This window comes from Athene noctua, chromosome 16 (assembly GCF_965140245.1).
Source record: "Athene noctua chromosome 16, bAthNoc1.hap1.1, whole genome shotgun sequence".
Classification (NCBI taxonomy): Eukaryota; Metazoa; Chordata; class Aves; order Strigiformes; family Strigidae; genus Athene; species Athene noctua.
The window spans coordinates 16,531,878-16,552,382 of record NC_134052.1 but is presented as its reverse complement, the minus strand read 5'-3'; the positions used below and the strand labels follow the sequence as shown (position 1 = coordinate 16,552,382).

The 20,505-nt window shown below is 53.2% G+C and overlaps 1 protein-coding gene across 4 annotated transcripts; it reads right to left on the bottom strand.

Annotated features, from left to right (window-relative positions):
• Positions 1–2,496: 2,496 nt before the first annotated feature.
• On the bottom strand, positions 2,497–20,373 carry ASXL1 (ASXL transcriptional regulator 1). 4 transcript variants are annotated; one of them, XM_074920625.1, is made up of 13 exons: positions 20,256–20,345; positions 15,996–16,068; positions 15,439–15,521; positions 12,543–12,651; positions 11,351–11,471; positions 11,179–11,276; positions 10,771–10,864; positions 10,342–10,494; positions 9,746–9,909; positions 9,555–9,651; positions 8,990–9,095; positions 7,915–8,530; positions 2,497–7,221 (listed from the first exon to the last, which is right to left on the bottom strand). In XM_074920625.1, the coding sequence occupies exons 3-13, from the start codon at positions 15,492–15,494 to the stop codon at positions 4,330–4,332; spliced, it is 4,506 nt and encodes a 1,501-aa protein (XP_074776726.1). In that variant the 5' UTR covers positions 15,495–15,521; positions 15,996–16,068; positions 20,256–20,345; the 3' UTR covers positions 2,497–4,329. The 4 variants fall into 4 exon arrangements, with proteins under 4 accessions (XP_074776726.1, XP_074776725.1, XP_074776724.1 ...); XM_074920624.1 differs by lacking the exon at positions 20,256–20,345 and adding an exon at positions 16,291–19,998 and having other exon boundaries at positions 15,996–16,169; XM_074920623.1 differs by lacking the exon at positions 15,996–16,068 and having other exon boundaries at positions 20,256–20,373.
• Positions 20,374–20,505: the final 132 nt, after the last annotated feature.

Genomic DNA, 20,505 nt, shown 5'->3' with positions numbered 1-20,505 from the left:
TGGTATTACTTGCTAAATGCACTGATTTCATAAGTATGTGGAATCCTTTTTTTTTTTTTTTTTTCCTTTCGAATCTGTATATCATATATAAGACTGAATCTACTTAATAAACACTGTATAACAAGAAGGGCTTTCTCCTCCACTGTCGAGCACCGCTGGGTGCTGCTGGCCCCGGGCGCTGCCCCTCGCCCGCCGCCAGCCCGCGTCTGCTCCCCGGCCCACGCGCTGCCAGAGCTCAGCGCCACTGCTCACCAAAGCGGGATCCAAATTGAGGTGTTCAAAGAAAAAAAAAAAAAAAAAAGTCTTTCAAAACTGTTGACCTAAGCTGTGCTTTCCATTCCTTAACAGACAGCTGCGGGTACCATAGAGAGCAGCGTTAGCACTCACGAGTGGGGCTGGTCACAAATTTTATGCTTAACTTATATTTTGACAAAATTAATTTTGTGAAGTGTCTGTTTTTTGTGAAAAAAAAAAAAAAAAAGAAAAAAAGAATAATGGAGTTTTCATTGAAGTTTGTGGAAAGTTCTCCCTCTCCCTCATGGAAAAATACTGATTTTTCGTTATCAGCTTTATTCACTAAGTATAATAAATCTTTGCATCCATAAAATGTTTATCTCAAAGCACTGTGTAGATGAAAATCTCCTGATTTGCCTCAGTGCCTGGCTGACCCTCGGCAGGACAGGTCAGCTGGGTTTGCAGCTGTGGTGGAAGCCGTTGCCTTCGGTCTGGCGGCAGCGGGGTGGGGGACGCCCCTCCCCACGTCCCTGAGCGGTGGCCGAAAGGACCCCCCTGAACGTTTGCGCCTGTAAAGGGTCTCCCGGGGCGGCACATCCCGACCCGACCCGTAGCCAGGAGCCCACGTGCGGCGCCCGGAGGTGACACGCGGGTCCTGTGGCACACGCAGGCGGAGCGCCTCCCCCGCGCCCGCGGGTTTAATAACATCAAGCCGCTGGGTCAGTTTTGCTCCCGGATTTGAGGCGGGGGAAGGAGACGGCCGCGTGCCGCGGGATCGGTCACACCCGCGTGTGAACACCCCCCGCGTGCGACCCCCCCGCAGCGCGGGCAGCACCCGCCGCGGTTCGGCAGCAACACGGGCGCGGGGCTCTTGGCTGGCTTGGACCATCCCTCTGGCCCTGGCCCGGGCGCCGCAGAGCCCGACCCGACCAGCAGACAGGCTGCGAGAGAGAAAATCTGTTATTTACCAGATAAATATCACAGAGAAAACAACCCCGTTGTAGTTGCTCGGTGTGAAATTCTGATGTTAATGGGGTTTTACTCTTGAAACCTCCAAGCTCCCCTACTCTAGAGGTAACTAACTCCAACATCATCCACCACCACACCGATACAATAGGAAACTTTCCACCACACCACTAAAATAGAAAACGTGGTATCCGTTATTTGGCGCTTTTGAAGTTACTTAATTAACAACTCAATTCATCCTCTGTGTTACTTATTTTTAGCGTATTTACATTATCTGGGCATCTTTCACTGCACCTGTGCTGGCAGAAAAAACCTGCCAGAGTCAGGAGAACATCAACAAACTACCAAACCCCACAAAAGCTGGTGCAGCAGAGCCGTGCCTCGTGCCGGCGGCGCGCGGGTCGCCTGAGGTCAGCAGGTCCCTGACAGGTCCCAGCCAGGACCGATGGTCACGTGCAGGGAAATCCCGACCCCCAGCAGGAGCGATGCAGACTCAACCATAAACCTTCTCCCACACCCGGGACAGAGCTGCCTTTGCGCTCAAGCGCAGCAACGCTCGGCTCTGTCCCCCTTCTCACCGCGATTTTTAAAGCGAGACCGAAGAAACCGGCTCACACCCACCAGTCCCCAGCGCCAGTGACCCGGAGGAACGGGGAGAACGGGGCCCCGTGGCGGCGGCTCCGCCACACCGGAGCCCTGCGGACCGCGAGGGAGTCAGAGATTCAACCACCGTACGGATCCAAACGCTCCCACAGCCCCGTCGGTGAGATCGCCGAGCCCAGAACCCAGACACGTAACATAATTCACATTCTTCTTTTCTTACTACCTAGGAAAGAGAAAGGACGCATCAACGAGGTTTACAGGTAGCCCCAATAAACAGCGTAACTGGAATCACGGCGTTATGCCCTTTAGAAAACATTTTCCGACCCTTTTACCCAAGGGTTGAGTCACATAAAAGCCGCGTAACAGCACCGGCAAGAGCCGCCCCGGGGCTGCTGCCCGCAGGCATCGCCCCTGACGCTGCGGGGGGCTCCCGCGGCCGCGCTGCTGCTTTCAGAGCCCTCGGGGTACGTTTCCCAAGAGCCGCACCCCGTGTCTGCAGCAGGTGCCCCCTCTTCGGTTACCTGCGAGGGTATAAAAACCGATTTAATGAAGGCGAGACAGCAACGCAGCCCCCCCCTTCATCACCTGAGCAGAGCTCTGAGCACTCGGTTATAAGAGAGGAAAGGAAAAGCAATATTGCCCGAGCACAGAGGGCGATTTCAGAAAAAGAGGATTGGAACCACAGATGCAGGTTTTACAGTGTTTATTTTTCCAATACCACAAGGGACATACACGGGCAGGCCCCCCCCGAGGGCTCTGCACACCAGACCACTTCCACCGTACACTCCCGTGGCCCCGGAGGAGGCAGAGCCAGGCCCCAGCTCCGCTCCCCATCTTTGGTAAGCAGGTTTCCCACCTCCGCTCCGCCAGCACCAGCCCCGCAGTCCGTCCGTCCGTCCGTGCCGGGGTCCGCGCGCTGAGGCGCGTTGGTCCCTCCCCGTCCCACAACGTGAGGCTGTCGGATGCATTAAGGACAAACCAGTTCAGAGACTACGCTTGTTGCGTCCCTCAGGCATCTCAAATTGGGACTTGCACGGTTTAAAAACACCAAAGTGCATGGTCAAGGGAGGTAGGACAGAGCTAGAAAAGGGACAAGAAGAAAAAATAAAAATAAACCCCCTACAATTCTTGCTGCTGCCTGCTTAAACAGAAGGGGCTGACTTCTCCCCTCACTGAAGCAATTCCTTCTGGATCAGCAATTGCTCCAAAGAGGAAGAGAGTCACGTTTTCTCTCTCCGGACGCACGAGGACGTTCCCCCTCCGGCAGCTCCACTCCAGCCCCGGCGGCAGCTCGGGAGCGAGCGGGGAGTCCAGTGGCCTCGGCACGGCCCCAGGCAGAGTCCACGGGCAGAGGGAGCTGCCAGAACCCGGACACCGTTGCACGTCGAGCCTCACGTTAGGTAGGACAGAATACAGTGGCTCTGACTACAGATGCAGATTAATAACTAACACCACTTTAATGCAATACTGCTGTAGAGCCTGAAAATCCAAGGGAAAAAAGAACCAAAAAAAGAAAGAACCTTTTATGTTCTATGTACATTCCATCCATTTACAGAGTTGGCCAGTACTGTGTACAACATATAAATACATGATCAAACAGATGCATAGAGGATACTTACAGGAGTCAAATAATTCACTTTATACATCCAAGAATGAAAATATTAAAAAAAAAAGATAAAAACACTGCTGTAAATGTTAGCTGATGGTCACACAGATGCACAGCTGGACGCCTGCAAGGGTCAGACGCTGCCGCTGTGCCGGGGAGGGCCCTGCCCGCAGCCAGGACCCGCTGGGAGCCTCCGAGCTCTCCCGCGTCCGTGGAAGGCGGCCGGGAGGGGCCGCGGCGTCAGCTGGTCCCAGAGTCCAGCCGGGCAGGTCCCGGGGCCGCACGTCTTCCCGCGCGCCAGCGGAAGGCCGGCGCTTGGCACCTGCTGCTTATCTTTTTTTTTTTCCCCCCCTCTTTTTCTTGCGTCCTCCGTCGGGCTCCGCGGGGGCAGCTGCGCTCGGCTCTGAGCCGCCCCCCGGGGGGGTTCCGGGGCGCCAGGCTCTGCTGGGCCCCCCGCCCCGTGCGGCAGCGTCCCTGCGCGGCGGGTCCCGGCGCTCCCCACGCGAAGCAGGGCGGGAGGCGGCAGGAGGGGAGAGTGGAAGACTGTGGGGCCTCACCCAGCGCAGCCCCAGCACAGAAACGCCCCGTCCAGGTCCTCGGGTGCGCGTTTCCTCCAGCGAGGGTCCACAGCGAAGGGCCGCGGGCTCAGGCGCCGGCCCCGGGGCAGGATCCGGATTCCCAGGGCAGCAGGAGGGTCGCCGGGGGGGGCGCAGCCCATCGAGACGGGAGCGTGACCGCGGGCGAGAAAGGGTCCTGCACTGTCGCTTTCAGTGGGAAGGCAAGTCAACTTTCCTCACCAAAACAAAGTGAAATAGCGTTTCTACTATAAACAGAATAGTATTTTGTGTACAGGTCTTTAGGATCAGTCGTTATCAAAATACACACACTGAATATACAGTTTGTCCCATGGCCATAATTTATTATCTCACCACAAGGCACAATACACAAAGCTTAGAGGGTCCTATACAGTCATCGTGACAGAAGGCCCCGCAGCCTTTACACATGATCATGGCTTTGAGGCTGCACGAGCACTTGAAGGAGATCTCGTCAACGCGGCCGCTGTCGGCAAACATCTGCACCGAGAGGGACGTGTTACGGTTTGCAGCAAAGTTCGCTTTGTGGGTGAGCTGCATCATGCTTCCAGCCAGACTTCTGGGAAAAGCTGGAGTGTTGGATGAATAATTAAAGCTGGTGGAATTAAGCTGCAGCTTAGAAAGCTTCCCATAAAATGCTTGCTTGATATTGAGCTGAGAGGGTATGGAAGAAGGCTCCAGAGGGTGATTGTGTCCTTTGCCCGGTTCCCTTGAAAACTTAAAAAACGGCAAGTCCATGACCAGCGGGACTCTGCGCAAACGCTCCGCGGGGCTTTGGGCCGCGTCCTTCTGGTTCTCCGCGTTGCTCTTGCCCGGGCTGTCCCCCGCCAGGGCGTTCTCGTTCCTCCCCTCTCCCGGGGCGCCGGGGTGCTGCTTCGGGGCCCAGCCCTCGCGCGGGGCCGCTCCTCCTCCCGCTGCACAGCCCTTGCTCAGGGGAACCTGTTTGCTGGGGGACGAGGCTCCCGCCGCTGGAACTTGATCCAAAGCCCTGGCGTGATGCGGTCTCACAGCGGGGTTGCAAGGAAAACCAGAGCCAAAGAGTTTTTTGCCTTGGACGCCAACGTAATTTTTATTGACCGATGCACCTTCTGTCTGGTTCAGACCAAGAGAAGTTACAGCTGGAGATAAAAACTGAGGCTCCACAGAGACATTCAACTTCTCTGGACTTTTGCTTGTGATGACGCTTGTCGAGGGGTTGTGCTGAGGCACCCGATGGACCGTGGACAACTCCTTTTGCTCCTCAAAGCTACAGGAAGAAAATGTTCTTTCCCGAGGGCCCGTATCTTCAGGCTTCTGAGAGGCACTTGCCACATTGGCCAGTTGGTCTTGGCAGCTTAAAGTCGAGCCACCTTTGGAATGTTTTTCTGGAATAGATCGATCCTCCGCATCCTCTGTGCTCGGCAACGCCCCCCCGGACCCACGCTCCCTTTCCTGGGGGTCCACGGAAGATCTCACCGAGGGGAAGTCATCGCTCCTGCTTTGGGCGCTCGTCTTCATCGCTACAGCTGGAGAAGATTCTTTGCCAAAACAGCAACCGCTACCTCTCTCCACTTGCAGGGAGAGGCTTTCTGACGGCGCCTGCACGATTTCCAGCTTGATGTTGGCGTGAGGTACCGGGAGAACTTCTTCCAGCGGAAGGTTCCCCTTCAGCAGCTGCATCACCAAAGGGTTGGGGGTTTCTCCAGAGGCTACGGGCCGAGCAGAACCCGCGGGCCGCTCGGCTGTCTGGGGCAGGGCTGCAGCCGGTCCCCACCTCTGAGGCGGAGGCGGGGGGCTCATCGCTGCGCCCGCAGGGAAATCCACGGCACAGGCCGGACCATCCCGTTCCCCGGCTGCTTTGGATCTAATCCCATCGCATCTCTCAGTGCTGCTGGGACAGGGGGAGCCTTTCCCAGCCGCCTCCCTGCAGGTGACGCTTCCACAGCATCCATCCATCCCCCCATTCTTGTCAGCTTCCAGGTCTGAAGCAGTGTCTGTTGTTTCACTGTGCGTGCTCCGGATTTCGTCGTCTCCCTTCGCCGTGAACTCCTGAGCCTCCCCCAGCGGCGCACGGGCGCTTTCTGCTTCTGCTCTGGGGCACCGCTCCCGCAGCCGCGGTTTTTCAGGGGTACCCACCCTGTTCTGAGAGCTGAAGTCAGCGTGTGAGGAGGGTTTCCCCAGAGGCTCCGCGCCCCGTTCCTCACTGCTCACTCTGCCACCACTCCCTCTCTCCGCCTGCAGACGCGCGAAGTCGCCCGGCGCAGGGGCTGCGCCCCCCCCCGCAGTCCCCCCTTCGGGGCGATCGCTCGCAGCGACACGTTTCTCCACCAACATTTCGGAGCCGTTAAATCTAAACCTAGATACCGTGTCTGGCTCGTGGCACTCCTCACCACCCGATGGCAGTTCTGGCAGCAGAGCAGGACAACTCGAGGAGTTTTCCTTCAGGTCAGAATGACAATCCAGCTGCAGGGCGGGAGCACGGCCAGCTCTGGGCTCTGACACGGGCCCGTCTCCCGCCGGGCTGAGCGCAGCTCCCTGCCCCCGAGAACACGACAGACCGTTCACCGGAGGAACCGCGCGCTTCAGCTTCGGGCTCTGCCTCTCCTGTGACGCAGCACAAGGCCGGGTTTCGGTCCTTGGGTGACAGAGGAGCTGCTCGGGGCTTTCCTCCTGCCTCTCCGGGGTTGCACTGCCTAGGGACGGCCCAGTCAAAGCGTCACACAGCTGCCTCCTGGGGGAGCGGCCGCCGGGCCGAGCCCCCCCTGAGCTGCTGCCCGCAGCCCGCTCCCGGTCGCCGCCTCCCTCGCTCTTCGAGAAAAAGGGATCTTGTCTTGAGGAGAGGAAGGAATTGGTGGCATCCCCCGGAGCAGCCCCCCTGGGGTTCGCCTCCGCCGCGCTCAGATGGGCAGGCGACAGTAGTTGTGCTCGCTGTAGATCTGACGAACGCTTTCCACGAGTTCTCTTTGATCTCCTGCGCTCGGAGCGGCCGCCGGGTTCTCCCCCACCACCTCCTTCGTCGGGGCCTCTCCCCCCGCCTGGGCCACCCCCGCCCCCGATGGCGGCTGCAGCGGCTTCTCGCTGGGCTCGGGCTTGCAGAGCGCGGGCTTTAATGTCTGCGAGAGTCCTGGCCCCAGCCCTGCCCCGGCCGGAGGGCTCCGTGCTGGGGATGATCCTGGGGCATATCTGGTAAGCGGGCTGACCTTTAACCACCCAGGGTGGTTTAATACGTGAAAGTTGAATCTGAAAGAAAGGGAAAAGCCGTTAGTTCTAACACTTGACCATTTTCAGACAGTGAAATGCATTTTACTAGCATCTGATCCATCACAAGGATTCAACAAAAATTTTAAAATTCCAACTTAAAACCCAATTTTGGCAGAGCAGTGACATGTTCCCCATAACCTCTGCTGATGCCCCTGCCTGGCGATATGCGAAGTTCAGTTCCTATCAACACTTTTACCAGAAGCAAATAAGTGATTTCTGAAACCAAACCAGTCTCCTTCACATCAGGACGACTACCCTGACACTAACAAGCTGGATACCTCTAGTCAAAACGGGAAAAGTCAGAAGGAATGCTGAGATTCTGCCCAAAAGGAAAGGAACCGAGAAACTACGCAGGATAAAGAACACAATTTGAAGGTCACTTTTGCAACAAGTCAGTTAGTTTCAGGAAAAGCCATTTCTGTATCCACAGAAACGCAAACTAACAAAGTCAAGGTTACCCCGCACTCTTGTGCAAAGACCTTGGGATGATTTTCCATGCTTCGCCTGCCTAAATAAGTACAGTGTGGCAGTCAGGGGCATTTAGCCAGCTCTACCACTGAAACCCTTCCGCCTCTTCTCTTAAGATGACAACACTGGACATTATTAAAATGTTTTGATACTGCTGAGCACAACAGCCGTGAGATACCAAGCAGCTATAATTCTCTTTCCTACCCGGATGGGTGGGACTTTTGGCTCCTCTTTAGTAGGCTGTGGCTTTTCTGGGTGAACACTTTCAATTGTGTTACGAAAGGACTGACGATCTTCAAGCCGGGGCTTCTTTTCGGGGAAGGACGCAGAGGCAGCCTCCTCAAAGCATTTCCTCTTCTGGTCCTTGGCCTCCCGAGCAGAGTTCTCCTGGGGCAAACTGGGAATTCTGTTTGCAGCTGCCAGCGGCAGATCTTCCGATTTACTGTGTAACTTGGAAGTCTCTGGAGAGAGGTGCAGTTCTGAACTCTCTGCCTTCAGTACCGCAGCCGCAGGGCTGGTCAGGTCATCCTTCTTCAGGTCTATCTCGGGCTTTGTCTCTTTATGAAGAGAGGAGTCTGGCCCCACAGAGGCAGCCTCTCTGGCCGCCTCGGTTTGCTCGGGCTCGCGCAGTTTGTAGAGGCTCCTCCTGGCCCTGCAGCGCAGGTCGGCCCGGGAGCGTTTTTTGAAGTGCCCGTCCCTCTGCCGCGCCGCGGGGCCGCGCGCCAGCCTCGCCTCTCCCTTCACAGACAGCCCCGTCCTGTTCTCGGCATCTTCTTGCACCAAATTCTGCTCCTGGGATTCCTCTTGGGTCAAGCCCAACCTATGAGGCAAACATAAAAACTAGCTAAAAGCTAAAGCCCATCCTAATTTAAACTTTTCCTCTTTTCCTTATAGCTGTGCTCTGTATCACTGCACACAGCAACGGCCAAAGCAGAGACTCATCAAAACCTCATGAAGTCAGTCTGCAGTGAGGTAACCTCCCCACCTGCTATCCCACATTATCGTCACAGGGAATGAGAAAAATAAGAAAATGGAAAGATTTGTGATGGAAAACAAGTAATATTAACTTGTCTTGGAAACAAAATAGGCTACAAAAACTCTGCTGTGGCCCGGCCAGTTCCACTAAGGATTTCCCTGGAGCAAGAGCCCGAACGATTCACCCCACCACCTGTATTTGTCAAGGAGTTTCCGCTGCATCTCAGGCATCTGCAAGCAGAAACACGCTCTGCCACCTGCATAAAGACAGATAAACCGGGACAGATGAGGTAAAATTTCTCACTTTTGTCCATAGTAGTCCTCAAAGAACTTCTCTTTCCATTGCTCCACTCTCTTCTCCTTTTCCATCTCCTGCCGGATTCGAACTTGCATCTCATGGGTGAATTCACCTACGTGGAAGCAAGAGACTGAAATTCAGTTCCAAACAACACTGATTCTGCAAATACAAGCTTTTGTGTTTAACGGTACAGTAGCTGTGTATACAAAGGACACATTTTCTGTTATCACCCTGCTACGGATGCACATGCTGCCTGCAACTCTTTTAGAGTAACGGTCACACAGCCTCAAGCAAGTCTGAAAAAAAATAAATCATGTTTTACCAGACACAGGCTGCCATTTAAGGAAAGTCAAGTCTGGCACTGCTTTACACCTCCACCACTTTGTTCTGAAGGTCACCAAAGGAAAACACATCTTTGATTTAAAAGAAGAAAAAAAAAAAAGGTTGGGGCCAGCATAACCAGATATACTGCAAAGTTGGTTGAAATGCCTGGTTAACTGTAAAAAAAGCAAAAAAATCCCATAAAATGAGTAGCTGTTCTCCAGCCACCTAGCAAAGCAAACCTCCTCACCGTCAGCCAGTCGCTCCCTCCAGCTCTGCGCAGCGTGGGTGAAGAACTCGTTATTGAGGGCGCTGCCGCTGAGACGCATCAGCCCGTCAGCCCCAACCTGAGGGACCAACAGAAAACGTGTCTGCTCCGGCCGCCCTGCACCCCCGGGGCAAGGCAGCGAGCGGGGACACCCGAGGGCTGCGCCCTCGTACCTGTCTGTCGACTTCTGGAAGGAGGTAAAGGAGCTGCTGCTGGAAGTGCGAGGGGAGCGCGTTAAAGGTTCTGGAGTTGATCAGAGCTCGCAGGTTTGTGTTGACAAGAATGGAACCGGGCGTCTCAAAGTCAATATCCTCACCCCTGTTTCGTTTCATCTGCCCTGTTGTTTAAGGACAGGCAAATAAAATAAACACTGTTGTGTGCAAGTATTTCATTAGGGGCAAGAATCTCAAACTGCGTCGATCTCGAACGGGTAATCTCAAACTACAACAGCGAAAGAAGCAAGATCTGTGAGAGGAGACTGCAGCATTCAAGTATGAAGACAGGGTCTCAAACACACTAATTAATAAATGTGCATCTGGAATTTTGACACAAGGTCACACTTGTGCCATATTCAGGTACAATTCCTGACCAGGCACACTTTTAAACAATTATCTCGCTAATGTCCGGGGAGGAAGTCTGGCTCGCGAGGCTCAGGATGGTCACAGGCCCTTCCAAAGGAAGAGAACCCTGGCGTCCTTCCTCAGACACACACAGGCCTCAGCACTGCTTTCACAGCCAACTATCCCTCCAACCCAGCAGAAGCACCTACCAGCTGCGGGCTTTCGGATCCCCCTCAGAAGCTGCGGAGGATCCCTGTTTATTTCTGTTCTACTGCGCAAGGTGGCTTTGCACAGGGCCAGGGAGCTGCTGCTGCTGCTGGATGTGCTGCTGCTCTCCCCGTCAGCGTGCCTTCCTGTGAAGCCTAAAGGTAAAAATTTCATAAAAAACGGGCAGAGAACAGCTGAAGCCCAACTTGGAGAGTGGTTTAACATACAAGAATCACCGGCTAACAACAGATCCCCCGTTACAGGGTATTGCTCAGCTACCAACTGATGGAGTTAAACACACACACATCTCTGCAGGCACATGTGCTCTCAGAAACCATTAAAGGAATCCTTGAGCTTGTAGATAACCAGGGACTCCTGATTAAAAGCTCGTGCAGTCATTCAGAACCCACCCCAACGCAAGCGGCGCTCACCGGAGGCAGACTCCATGTGTGCCCCATTTACTTTCAGTGGTGTTAAGACAACACGTGGCAGCATTACACCAGTCTTCTTCTTTTGTTTGGTTGTCTGCAGTCCAGGAAGAGACCAAAAACAAAGCAAAAAGAACAAAAACGTCACAGAGGGGTAAAATCATCTTCTAGGCAGCATGTTCCTCAGTTTCAAGAGCCACCTTGCTCCTAAGTGGCCCTTCAGGTGCCGTTACCTTTACGAATAGCAGAGAATTCAGAATTACCCTCCTGTACATGAGCCCTCCCCACGCTGCAAACCCCCCACAACCCCTCGGAGGCACCCGGGCACACCCAGTCCCAGTCCCACCCACCCAACTACAGCACAGGAACCACAGCTCCCCGAGAGGCTCCGTTAGTCCCACTTTCTCCTACCTGGGAGGCGGCTCTGTAGCTCTCCCTGGCAGCAGCAGGTCCCTTGCTCTGAGATTCCGTGGAACACGAGGCATTAGAGGAGGTTTCATCAAGAGACACTGAAAGAGACGGGCGCTCGGTCAGACACGGAAGTAGATCCTATAGTTCGAGCTGAACGTCATCAGACACTTACCATCGTTATCACCACTCACAGTGCTGGCTTCATTGGACTCGCAGCTTTCCGCGTCTGCTGTATCCTCCAGCTCCTCCCCTTCTGGCACTGAGAGAGTCCGAGACCACTGCAGGGCGTCCTTCTAAAGGGGCAAACAGAAGCCGATGGCCACAGGCCTCCCCCCCAGCCACTACGCCTCAAACCAACGGGAACTGACGGTTTAGCGGATATAAGTTTTTAAAATTTTATCTTCCCTATTTTAATCCTTGATGCAGAAAGTTATTTTCAAGTGTATTTGGGCTCGCAGCGGAAGAGAAGTCATGTACACTATTAGCACACCTCACAGACGCCTCCTAGACAACTCGAACACATCCAAAGCAGGTAAGGTTAGCAATTTCTCACATTTTTTCTGCAAGCAAGCAATTTCTAATAAAGAAAAATATCTCATTCTTTCTGTGAAAGAACAGGCAGCATCAGACTAAGACAGTAAGCTTAGGAGATGATTTACCACTTGTATAATCAAAGCCATTTCATCTGTTTTCAGCAAAATATGTCAATTCAATAAAATTTTCTGACAGCAGGAAAAAAAAAAAGATACCAATGAAACAGCTGAGATATCAGCTTGATAGACAACAGGTATTTATCAGGAAACCAACAGTACAAAACAACGCAAAAGAAAAGCCTGAAACCAGAAACATTTTCAACGTGGGACAATAAAACACATTCCAGAGAGCTCAAGATCTGAGAAAAATGGTGACACTAAAAATACACAGAACGCAGCGGAATGCAAAACAAACCACCGCAAGAATGAATATACGTTTTCCTATCAAGATTTTACTTGTAGCTACAAGCTCTGGGACCAGTTTAATCTACTGGGTGGCTGTGTTCCCTCGTGCCTGGCAGAGGAGGTGCACACAGGACTGCTTCGATAAGCAGCCACCTGGGTCAGACACCAAGTACTGGAGCGAGGGGACTTATCTTGCTTGTGCAATTCAAGAAATAATAAGGTTTTTTAAAAAGGAACTTGTCATGTATGGCTGAATATAGCTGAAAGGGACAAGCTCTAACGAACTGATGAATTCCAGACGCTCTCTCACATGCAGCCCATCCAGCTGGCGCGACGCTCGGTGACAGTTTAACACTCAGCTGTGGGTAAGAAGCAGAACTCGCGCCTCGGCCCCCGGCTGAGAGCAGGAACTGGGCACTTACTTACCTTGAGTGTGAAGAGGCTGATGCGTCCGGGCAGTTTGTAAAAGAGTCCGTCGCCTCCCCGTGAGTTGGAATGGAGCATGGCGTTGAGGCAGGCGAGGGGAGAAGTGCCACTGAAACAGAGAAAGGAAGAAAACAGCAAGTGTTAAGAAATGGCCTTATCAGCATGTGTTTAAGTGGGCATTATTTAGCCGAGCGAGGGCAGAGATGATGCTCATTAACTTTACGGGGTGGGCACTTCAGCCACAACAGCATTACCCTTGTGCTTTTTGACGTGCACAACACACCACAGCAAAGCAATCGGCAGGAGCCAGGAAAAGTTACACCAATTTTAAAGTTATTCTCAGCCATTTTTAGACGTTCCTAACTTTTAGTACCAGCTTCCTCCCTTTCTCTGCTTGGAACTTTGAGAGTTGGACTGATTTTACAGAAAAACCCCAGACTTACTCAGCAGTAGAAAGATGTAAACAAAACCAGCATAAATTGTACACAGGCTTTTCTGGAATGTCTCCCCTGACACGCCGCAGACAGACCCGCACTAGCAGAGTTACACACAGGAGGTCTGATGCACTGATTTGTCAAGTCCTACGTAACTCCCTGGTTAACGCAACCGTCCCACGCTCACACCGACGGAACTTCTGTGCCACGTAATTTCATGTTTTCCAATAAGTCACACACGTACAGGCAGAAAGTTACCTGGAAGAGACATTAAAGCAGTATCGACTTCCTTACTACTAAAAGTGAAACTGAAAACTGGACCGAGACAAAATATTTCAGAGAAAGTCATGCTCAAATCGAAAACATAGAATAATTTCTGTTTCCACCCTGAATGCGTTTGTTTTTTTGGACATTTCTTCACAAGCCCTGGCAACTGACAAAATTACCCTGTATCACTTTTAGATACTATGAAAAAAATTTCCAGCCTTCTGTCCTGTTAGACAGTGTTTTCCCTTCTGTGTTCAACAGATGCCTCAAGCCCGCTACCCAGCCACGGAGCACGCTTCCTTAGAACGGCAAAATAAAGAGTTTTCCCCAAACTGAGAAAAAAAGCAAACAATTAACTCTCCTAGGAGCTAGAACTCAGCCATGGTGCTGGGCCCAAGTGTCCTGGCTCGAGCACCAGTGGGACCAGTAAGGAACAGGGCCCTCCCAGCAGACAGCGTGACCCCCAGCCCAGGGAGCGCCGGCTCAGGATCGGCTCAAAGGGAAAAACCTCCCGAGCCACCGAGCTATTTCCTTCAGGAAATGGAGTTTCAGGAAGGGCTTCTATACAAGCAGCATATTTAGCTCAGCAGGATCACTGCCTTTATTCTGCGAACAATTACGCTCCGAGGAAAACAGTCCTTTCTTAAAGCTGAGAATTAACGACCGGGGAAGGAAAAAGCAGATATCCCAAGGGAAAACCACCGACCTTTAAAGGAACAATTCAGCGCTGTGGGATTTACCTTGACACACTCTCCAAAGCCTGGGCTTCAGTTACGCACCGTAACAGGTCACTCGTCAAAACTGGGAGAGCACCAAGATAATTTGTGTGTGTGAGAAGAGACCTGCTATTCCCTTTAGCAGAGGACACGCAGATCTTCAGCTACCTGCTTACGTAATAGGCCTGATGCAAGAAAGGTGCAGAGTATTGATTAGAACGAAGCTGTACGCAGGGCCTCATTAAAAGCCCGCTGAATTCCGCTCAGAGCTGTGAAACCACCACCCATAGCTGGACCAGAGAAGGTCCCCTGGGCCAGGCCCGCCAGTGGCAGGTGGGTTCTAACAGCCCCGACATCGATGCAGCCACACACGCCGGCATCGTCCCTCTCCAAACTATGGCAACTCCTACGCGAGACACCTCTGTACACATCACCAATCTTCACTATTCAAACCATCCCAGCTGCTTCCTGATTTCAGGCACAAATAAAGAGCAGAAAGAAGCTAAAATCTCAAGTTGTTTGGTCCTGGAAGAAATCAGTTTACCTCTGTAGCTGGGTAAGGTACAGGTTCAGGAAACGCCAACAGCACCGTGGAAAACAGCCCAGAATCGAGGTGGGGGGAAGCAAGATGAGAAACAGTCCACGCATCTGGGTTCCCCAGAAGTCAGTCAAAGGGCAGCAGCCGAAAGACACTGATTTTTCTGCCTCTGGTAGCCCAACTTCCTTTTTTTGCCACGCAGCACTGAGGCATCTGGACTATCACGGTTACCTGCTTGCTTTGATCTGACAGACACTCTGTATTTCTCTTCTACTACTGTCACAGAAACAGATGGAAGTTCACAGGAACTTAACCAAGGAGAACAGACTCCCACTCCTGTCATTTCCGAGGCTCCTATCAGGTTCTTTCCCATATGAAACCCCCGCTGAGGGGGAAGTCTCCCCCGTACAACGTCAAGAACCACAAGGGTGTGAGCTGCGCTAGCGCGGTGCTCGAAAATCTGAGCAGAAGCCAGTACAGTAATATAAAGAGGGCTTTTCTGAGTATCCTAAAACATCACGTCTGCTCTAGAAATGAAGCATCAGAGGGGACAAAACTTAAAACTGTTCTCAAACTAGAGTCACAATAGCAGAGACTACTGGGAGCTACTTACGAGAGAACCATACAAGTAAGTGGTAAGTACAACACACGCAGGAGTCTGACCTGCAATAGGCATTTATTTTACACTAGATGGATGAAGGGGACTCTGAATGTTATTAAAAAATCCAAGAACGGCTTCCAGTTATTGTCAAAGAAAAAAACCCTACAACCTGTATATAAATGTCTATACTGTCACCTGAAATTACCATGCTTGGAAGAGAAAAAAGGAAGAAGGTAAGTGGGCTGGAGATGAGGCAGAACCGCACAAAGGAACACAAGCCTTCACACGCAGCCTCCCCCATGCTCCACACTAGGTTTTAGACAAGATCATCAATACTAACCTCATTTCCTTTAGTCCTTCAGCCTCTATGACCTGCAGAATCTGTTTTGGGGTCATAGGAGCATCAGAGTAATTTTCCAGCACCTGAAAAGACAGAAAGACCACGTGTCATTACAGAATTTGCTTGTGCATTCACAGAACTACTCCATAAGCTGCGGTTCAGATCCAACAATGTGCCTCTTAAAATTTTATTCATCTGATAAAGATACATGCTAAAAATTTCAGGCTACCTCAAGATTAGATCATGGTAAGCACCACAAAAGGCTTACCTTAATCTGGTCCCTAATTAACTGAAATACAAAGATGAAGGAGAGAAAAAGCAGCAGAATTTGGCCTTGACCCCACAGCATGAAACCAGTGGAAGCTTTACCACAGACTCTAATATACATTAGACCAAGCTGCTGCCACAAACAACCTTCAAAACTGTACAGAGGTGAGTGACCTTCGATGGCGTAAAGCGTTCTCCCTGCCATACACCTTCCTGCCTCTCAATAAAGCATCCAGCATTTTTCTGCCAATAAAGGTATTACTGTACAACTATATAATTCAATAGCGTACCTGCCTTGGATTACTGCATTCATTTCATCTTCGCTCCATCTCAAGAAGGGTACCACGGGCAAGAGTCAGAATTCTTGTCAGAGAAGGACAGAATTCAGAAAAGGACAACAATAACAGCAAAGGATGTGGAAAAAAATGATGGCTAGAGACACTAAAAAGAGTTGGGCTGTTTGCCTTTGAAAGAAAATGAGTAAAAGCAGATATTAAGGAGGCAATACAATAAATAACAACTCATCCTTTCATATATTGTATGGAGAATTGCCACTTACATGCGAAGAACTAAAGAGGTTATTACCATTTTTTTTTAAGCCTGTGGAACTTACTGCTCCAAAATGTCTAGAAGCAAGAACTCAAGGATTCCAAAAGAGGACTGGACATTTCTGTGGATAAGATTACCCACACAAACAGGAAACAACGAACAAAACTAAGCTGCAGTAGATGTTAACCACGATGTTTCTTTGGGGCGGGGAGCACCCGGCAGCCCCTCCGCGGCAGCACCAGCGCTGCTCCAAGGAGCCCAACGGGCCTCTGGGCCCCGTCGGGCGAGAGACTGCGGGGCAGGCGCAGGACGTGGCCTGAAAACCTCCAAGAAGAGCAGCGACAGGTATTCACTTGGGAACTTTTTGATCATAACTGTGGTCTGAATTCCCCTAACGTCACGGCCACAACAACCCGCGACCCTGATCTCATTTGCCGGCCCGCGGCCGCCTTTCAGACTGACTTGTGTGCAAAGGCCGTGGAGGAACCCAAACGCCCCGCTGCCGTCAGCCGCATCCAGAACTGAGCCGCTGCAGCACCGTGGCACGGCGCAAACCCACCCTCTGCCTTTCGGAGTCGCGTGAACAGGACATTTTAAAAATTAAAAATGTTGCGCAGGGCACCATTTGCATCTCTGTACCATCTCCAACCTCGGCAAGTAAAGGGAAAACCCAACCCATCACACGGTAGTTCTGCACTTCAACTGTATTTTGTGATAAAAAGAATTTCTGAAATCATATCCATCTCTTTTTCAGATGCCTGAAGATCAGAAGCATCGGTGGTGCTAACCTGGTAGGGGACGGAAATTTGAGAACTACGTAACCTGAGACAAAACACAAAGAAAAACACAAAGAGTTTAAAGAAAGGATCAAAGAAAGTGATAAGCCATATTCAGAGAGAGTAAACAATTTTAATTCTGAGTCAATACAGCTCCATCACACTTTTTTCTCTGCTAATCAAAAACCCTCCCCAGGTTACGACGTTTCCGTGCCTTCCTCGTGCACTGTCACCCCCCGTCACTCAGAGGGAGCAGAGAGCTGACAAGGGGAAACACATCGCTCCCGAGCTGAGCGCGAGAGCCACAAAATGGAACATGCCTGTTCTGAAAAATAAGTAAATTCTTCACAGCTTATAAAACCTCTCTCAAGTGACAGACAAAGCAAGCAAAATACACAGCCTAAAACTGAGCATGAACAATCATTTACATAAAGATAAAAGAATCTACGCTCAGGGGAACAATTTCCAATCAGCAGCTATATTAAGTGTACAGACTGCTTAATGGAAGAACTGGGGGAGAGAAGATCCTGCAGCCTCAGCCACCAGAGCCCCGTCTCCAGCACCGGCACCGCACCCCTCTCCACCCTGACCCTGCCAGCGCCCCAACCTTCCATCAGGAGCTCAACTGAAAAAGAAAAAAAGTCTTCCCCTCCACTATTTATAATACTGATTAGCGAAGGATCCCTATGCCCCCAATTATGGAGGTTTACATCACTCCCCCAATTAATTTACTAGACATCTATCTCTGACAGCACTTGTTGAATAGTCCTGTGGCTCTGGGTGTTCAAACGAACCTTTAACGGCTTATTTTATGGAACATGTATAGTATCAGCTCTGTAGGAGCAGCACCGCTGAAAAGCACCTTTGCGTCTGATTCTCAGAGAGGAATACAAAATACAATAGTGTGCATCAAAAAGGAAAATTAAAAGCATTTTGACAGGGTGCATGTGTAAGACTAGTGTTAAATAAAGATCTATTTTTAGTGGATTTACAATCGGTCCTGCAAGCTGGAAGCGCAGCTACGCAACTGCAGGTCTCTAAGTGGATAATCTAGTAGGAGATGGTTCTATTTCTGGTTCATCAATGGCTCTAAGATGCTGTCGAGGCTTAGACATCTCCTGCACCCGCTGTGCCCGAGGTTCTGGCCAAAAGACAGGCGAGAGGAACTGTGCAAAGATACCCCCCTTCCCATCACGTGAGGGTGAGGAGGTGGATCAAGAGACTGCTTCAGAGTCACTGTCTCAGGTGCTGCTGCGGGCAGCCTATAAATACCGATTTTTTTTTTTTTTTTTTCCCACCTGTTAGAGCTCAGGCCATTTGAACGAGGTGACTTTGTGAAGGTCACCTAGCACTGCCTCTGCCCCGAGGTCAGGGAAGCGTCCCTGGCACCTCAAAGAGAAACGCAGGAGGAAGCGCCGGCCCACCCGGCCCCTGCAGCGAGGTCCCACAGCGGCTGGTTTATGCCCTTCTCCAGTTGGTGAAGCGCAGTCATGCGGGTCTAAAGTATTATAATTTACACACAAAAGATTATGCAAGTTGCTGGATGATAGATGCTTGTCTGATTAGGTTTCCTCCTGGCAAGCAGTAAGAAAACACTCTGATAGCCAAAGAAATCTTACTCAGAAGGAGCACCAAGACCTTTCCTGAACATCCTCAATACCAGACACGAGTCTCAGCTGGACTCACCCCCACTGTTCCTCCTGAATGTTTATGTGCTCCAATGCATAACCTGGCCAGGCAAAAACTACATAAACACACACACCAAAGGAAAAACAAGGAAACAAAACACCCTCAAGCCCTGAAAAATCCGTCCCTACAGACGTCCATGCTCTACGCAGCGAGTACAACCGTCTCCTCGCGAGTCGAGGGCAACAGGGCTACGGGGAGGCAAGCCCAGGGATGCGCCCAGGGCTGTCGGATCATCCCGTGCTCCACGCAGTGGCACTCCTGTACCGGTGTCACCGCGTCACCGGGAGCGAGCAGCCCCTGGGCAGGGGCCAAGGAGACCGAGCTCCTTCCAGGCAGCGCAGCAGCGGTGGCCGCCACACGCTGAGCCGAGCAACAACCCTAAACCCCTCCAGATGCCCCCCTTAACCAAAGCTTCTGACTTGTTCACGCTCACTGCCTCAAAGGGGCTGGAGTTCATGTTTCTTTTCGTATTGCCTAGTTTGTAAATGGGCATCGAGACAGAAACGGCTTCAACGCTTCACGGAGGGAAATCACCCTTCTCCCATCGCGGGGGTCAAACAACAGCGGCGTCCCCCCGGGCCTACGCAAACGCCATCGGAGCAGACCCGGGTTTGGGAGTTTTAAGCCTTCAACAAGCAAATTCTCCAAGACAAAAAACCTAAAGCCATACCCGTAGCTACGTCTCCTAAAACCCCACGTGAGGCCGTCCCGTCCGCCCGCAGCGGCGCCGGCCCCGGGGCTCAGCACCGCCGCTCACACCGCCCGCGGGCTGGGCGCTGCCGGGCACGGGAGAAACCCGCAGCCTCGGGGATTTCAACCAGAAACTTTTGACTGCAGCTACTGCCCAGAGTTCAGGCCAGGCCTCTCTCCCCAGGCTCCGGTTCCTCCCTCCGAGCCTGAAGTCATCTGAAACGGAAGAGAACGAGCCGGCCCCCCCCCCGCGAGAGCGGCCCCAGCCCCGCCCGTGCCGGCTGCGGGCAGCAACCGGGACAGCAAATCCCGACCCGCTGCGGGACGGCACCGTCCCGGGCCCCGCGCCGCGGCCTGGCGGGAGGAGCCGGTGGCCGCGGGGACCCCCGGGCGACGGGCAGCTCGTCCCGGAGCCCCCTCGGCGGGCCGGGGGCCGCCCCCGCTGCGCCCCGGGCGTGTCCCCCCCCCCCCGCCCCGCGCTGGGGGTTCTCCTGCCCACCCGGCTCGGGAAGGAAAACAACCGGGGAGGAGACACCGGCCGCGGCAGCCCGGAGGCGCCCGGCCGCGGGAAGCGCCGCCGGCACCACCCCCCGCCCCGCCAGACCCGACCCCCGCGGCTTCGCCCCACCGGGGCGCAGCGCCCCCCCCCCGCACCCCCCCCCCAACCCCGCCGCAGGCGGCGCCGCCGACCCCGTTACTCGAGGAGGGGCCGGAGCCGGGGGCGAACGGAGCCCCCGGGCGGGGGAGGCCCCTCGGGGCCCGGCGGAGCCCCCGCGCCTCCTCCCCGGGGCCCGCCCCAGGCCCGTCGCGGCGGGGCGGTGCCCCCCCCCCCTCCTCCCGCCTCACCAGGCGGGCGGCCTCGGCCCACGTGCGCTCCTTCTTCCTCCGCTGCTTCATCTCCTTCATCCTCCTCCCGCGCGGGGCGGCGGCGCGGCGGGCGCGGACCGTTAGGCGCGAGGACGGGCGGGCGGGCGGCGGGGGCGGGGCGGGCGCGCGCGGGCGGGCGGGCGGCGGGCGCGCGGGGCGGGGCGGGCGGGGCACGAAGCGGGGGCGGCTCCGGGCGTTACGGGAGGAGGAGGAGGAGGAGGAAGAGGAG

Bases quoted from the DNA above. Each gene is read 5' to 3' on its own strand.
- ASXL1 (XM_074920623.1), bottom strand. From the start codon at position 20,315: ATGAAGGAGATGAAGCAGCGGAGGAAGAAGGAGCGCACGTGGGCCGAG. The intron at 9,910-10,341 runs GTAGGTGCTTCT...CTTAAACAACAG, and splicing joins GATCCGAAAGCCCGCAGCTG to GGCAGATGAAACGAAACAGG. The intron at 9,652-9,745 runs GTACGAGGGCGC...TTGGTCCCTCAG, and splicing joins TTCCAGAAGTCGACAGACAG to GTTGGGGCTGACGGGCTGAT.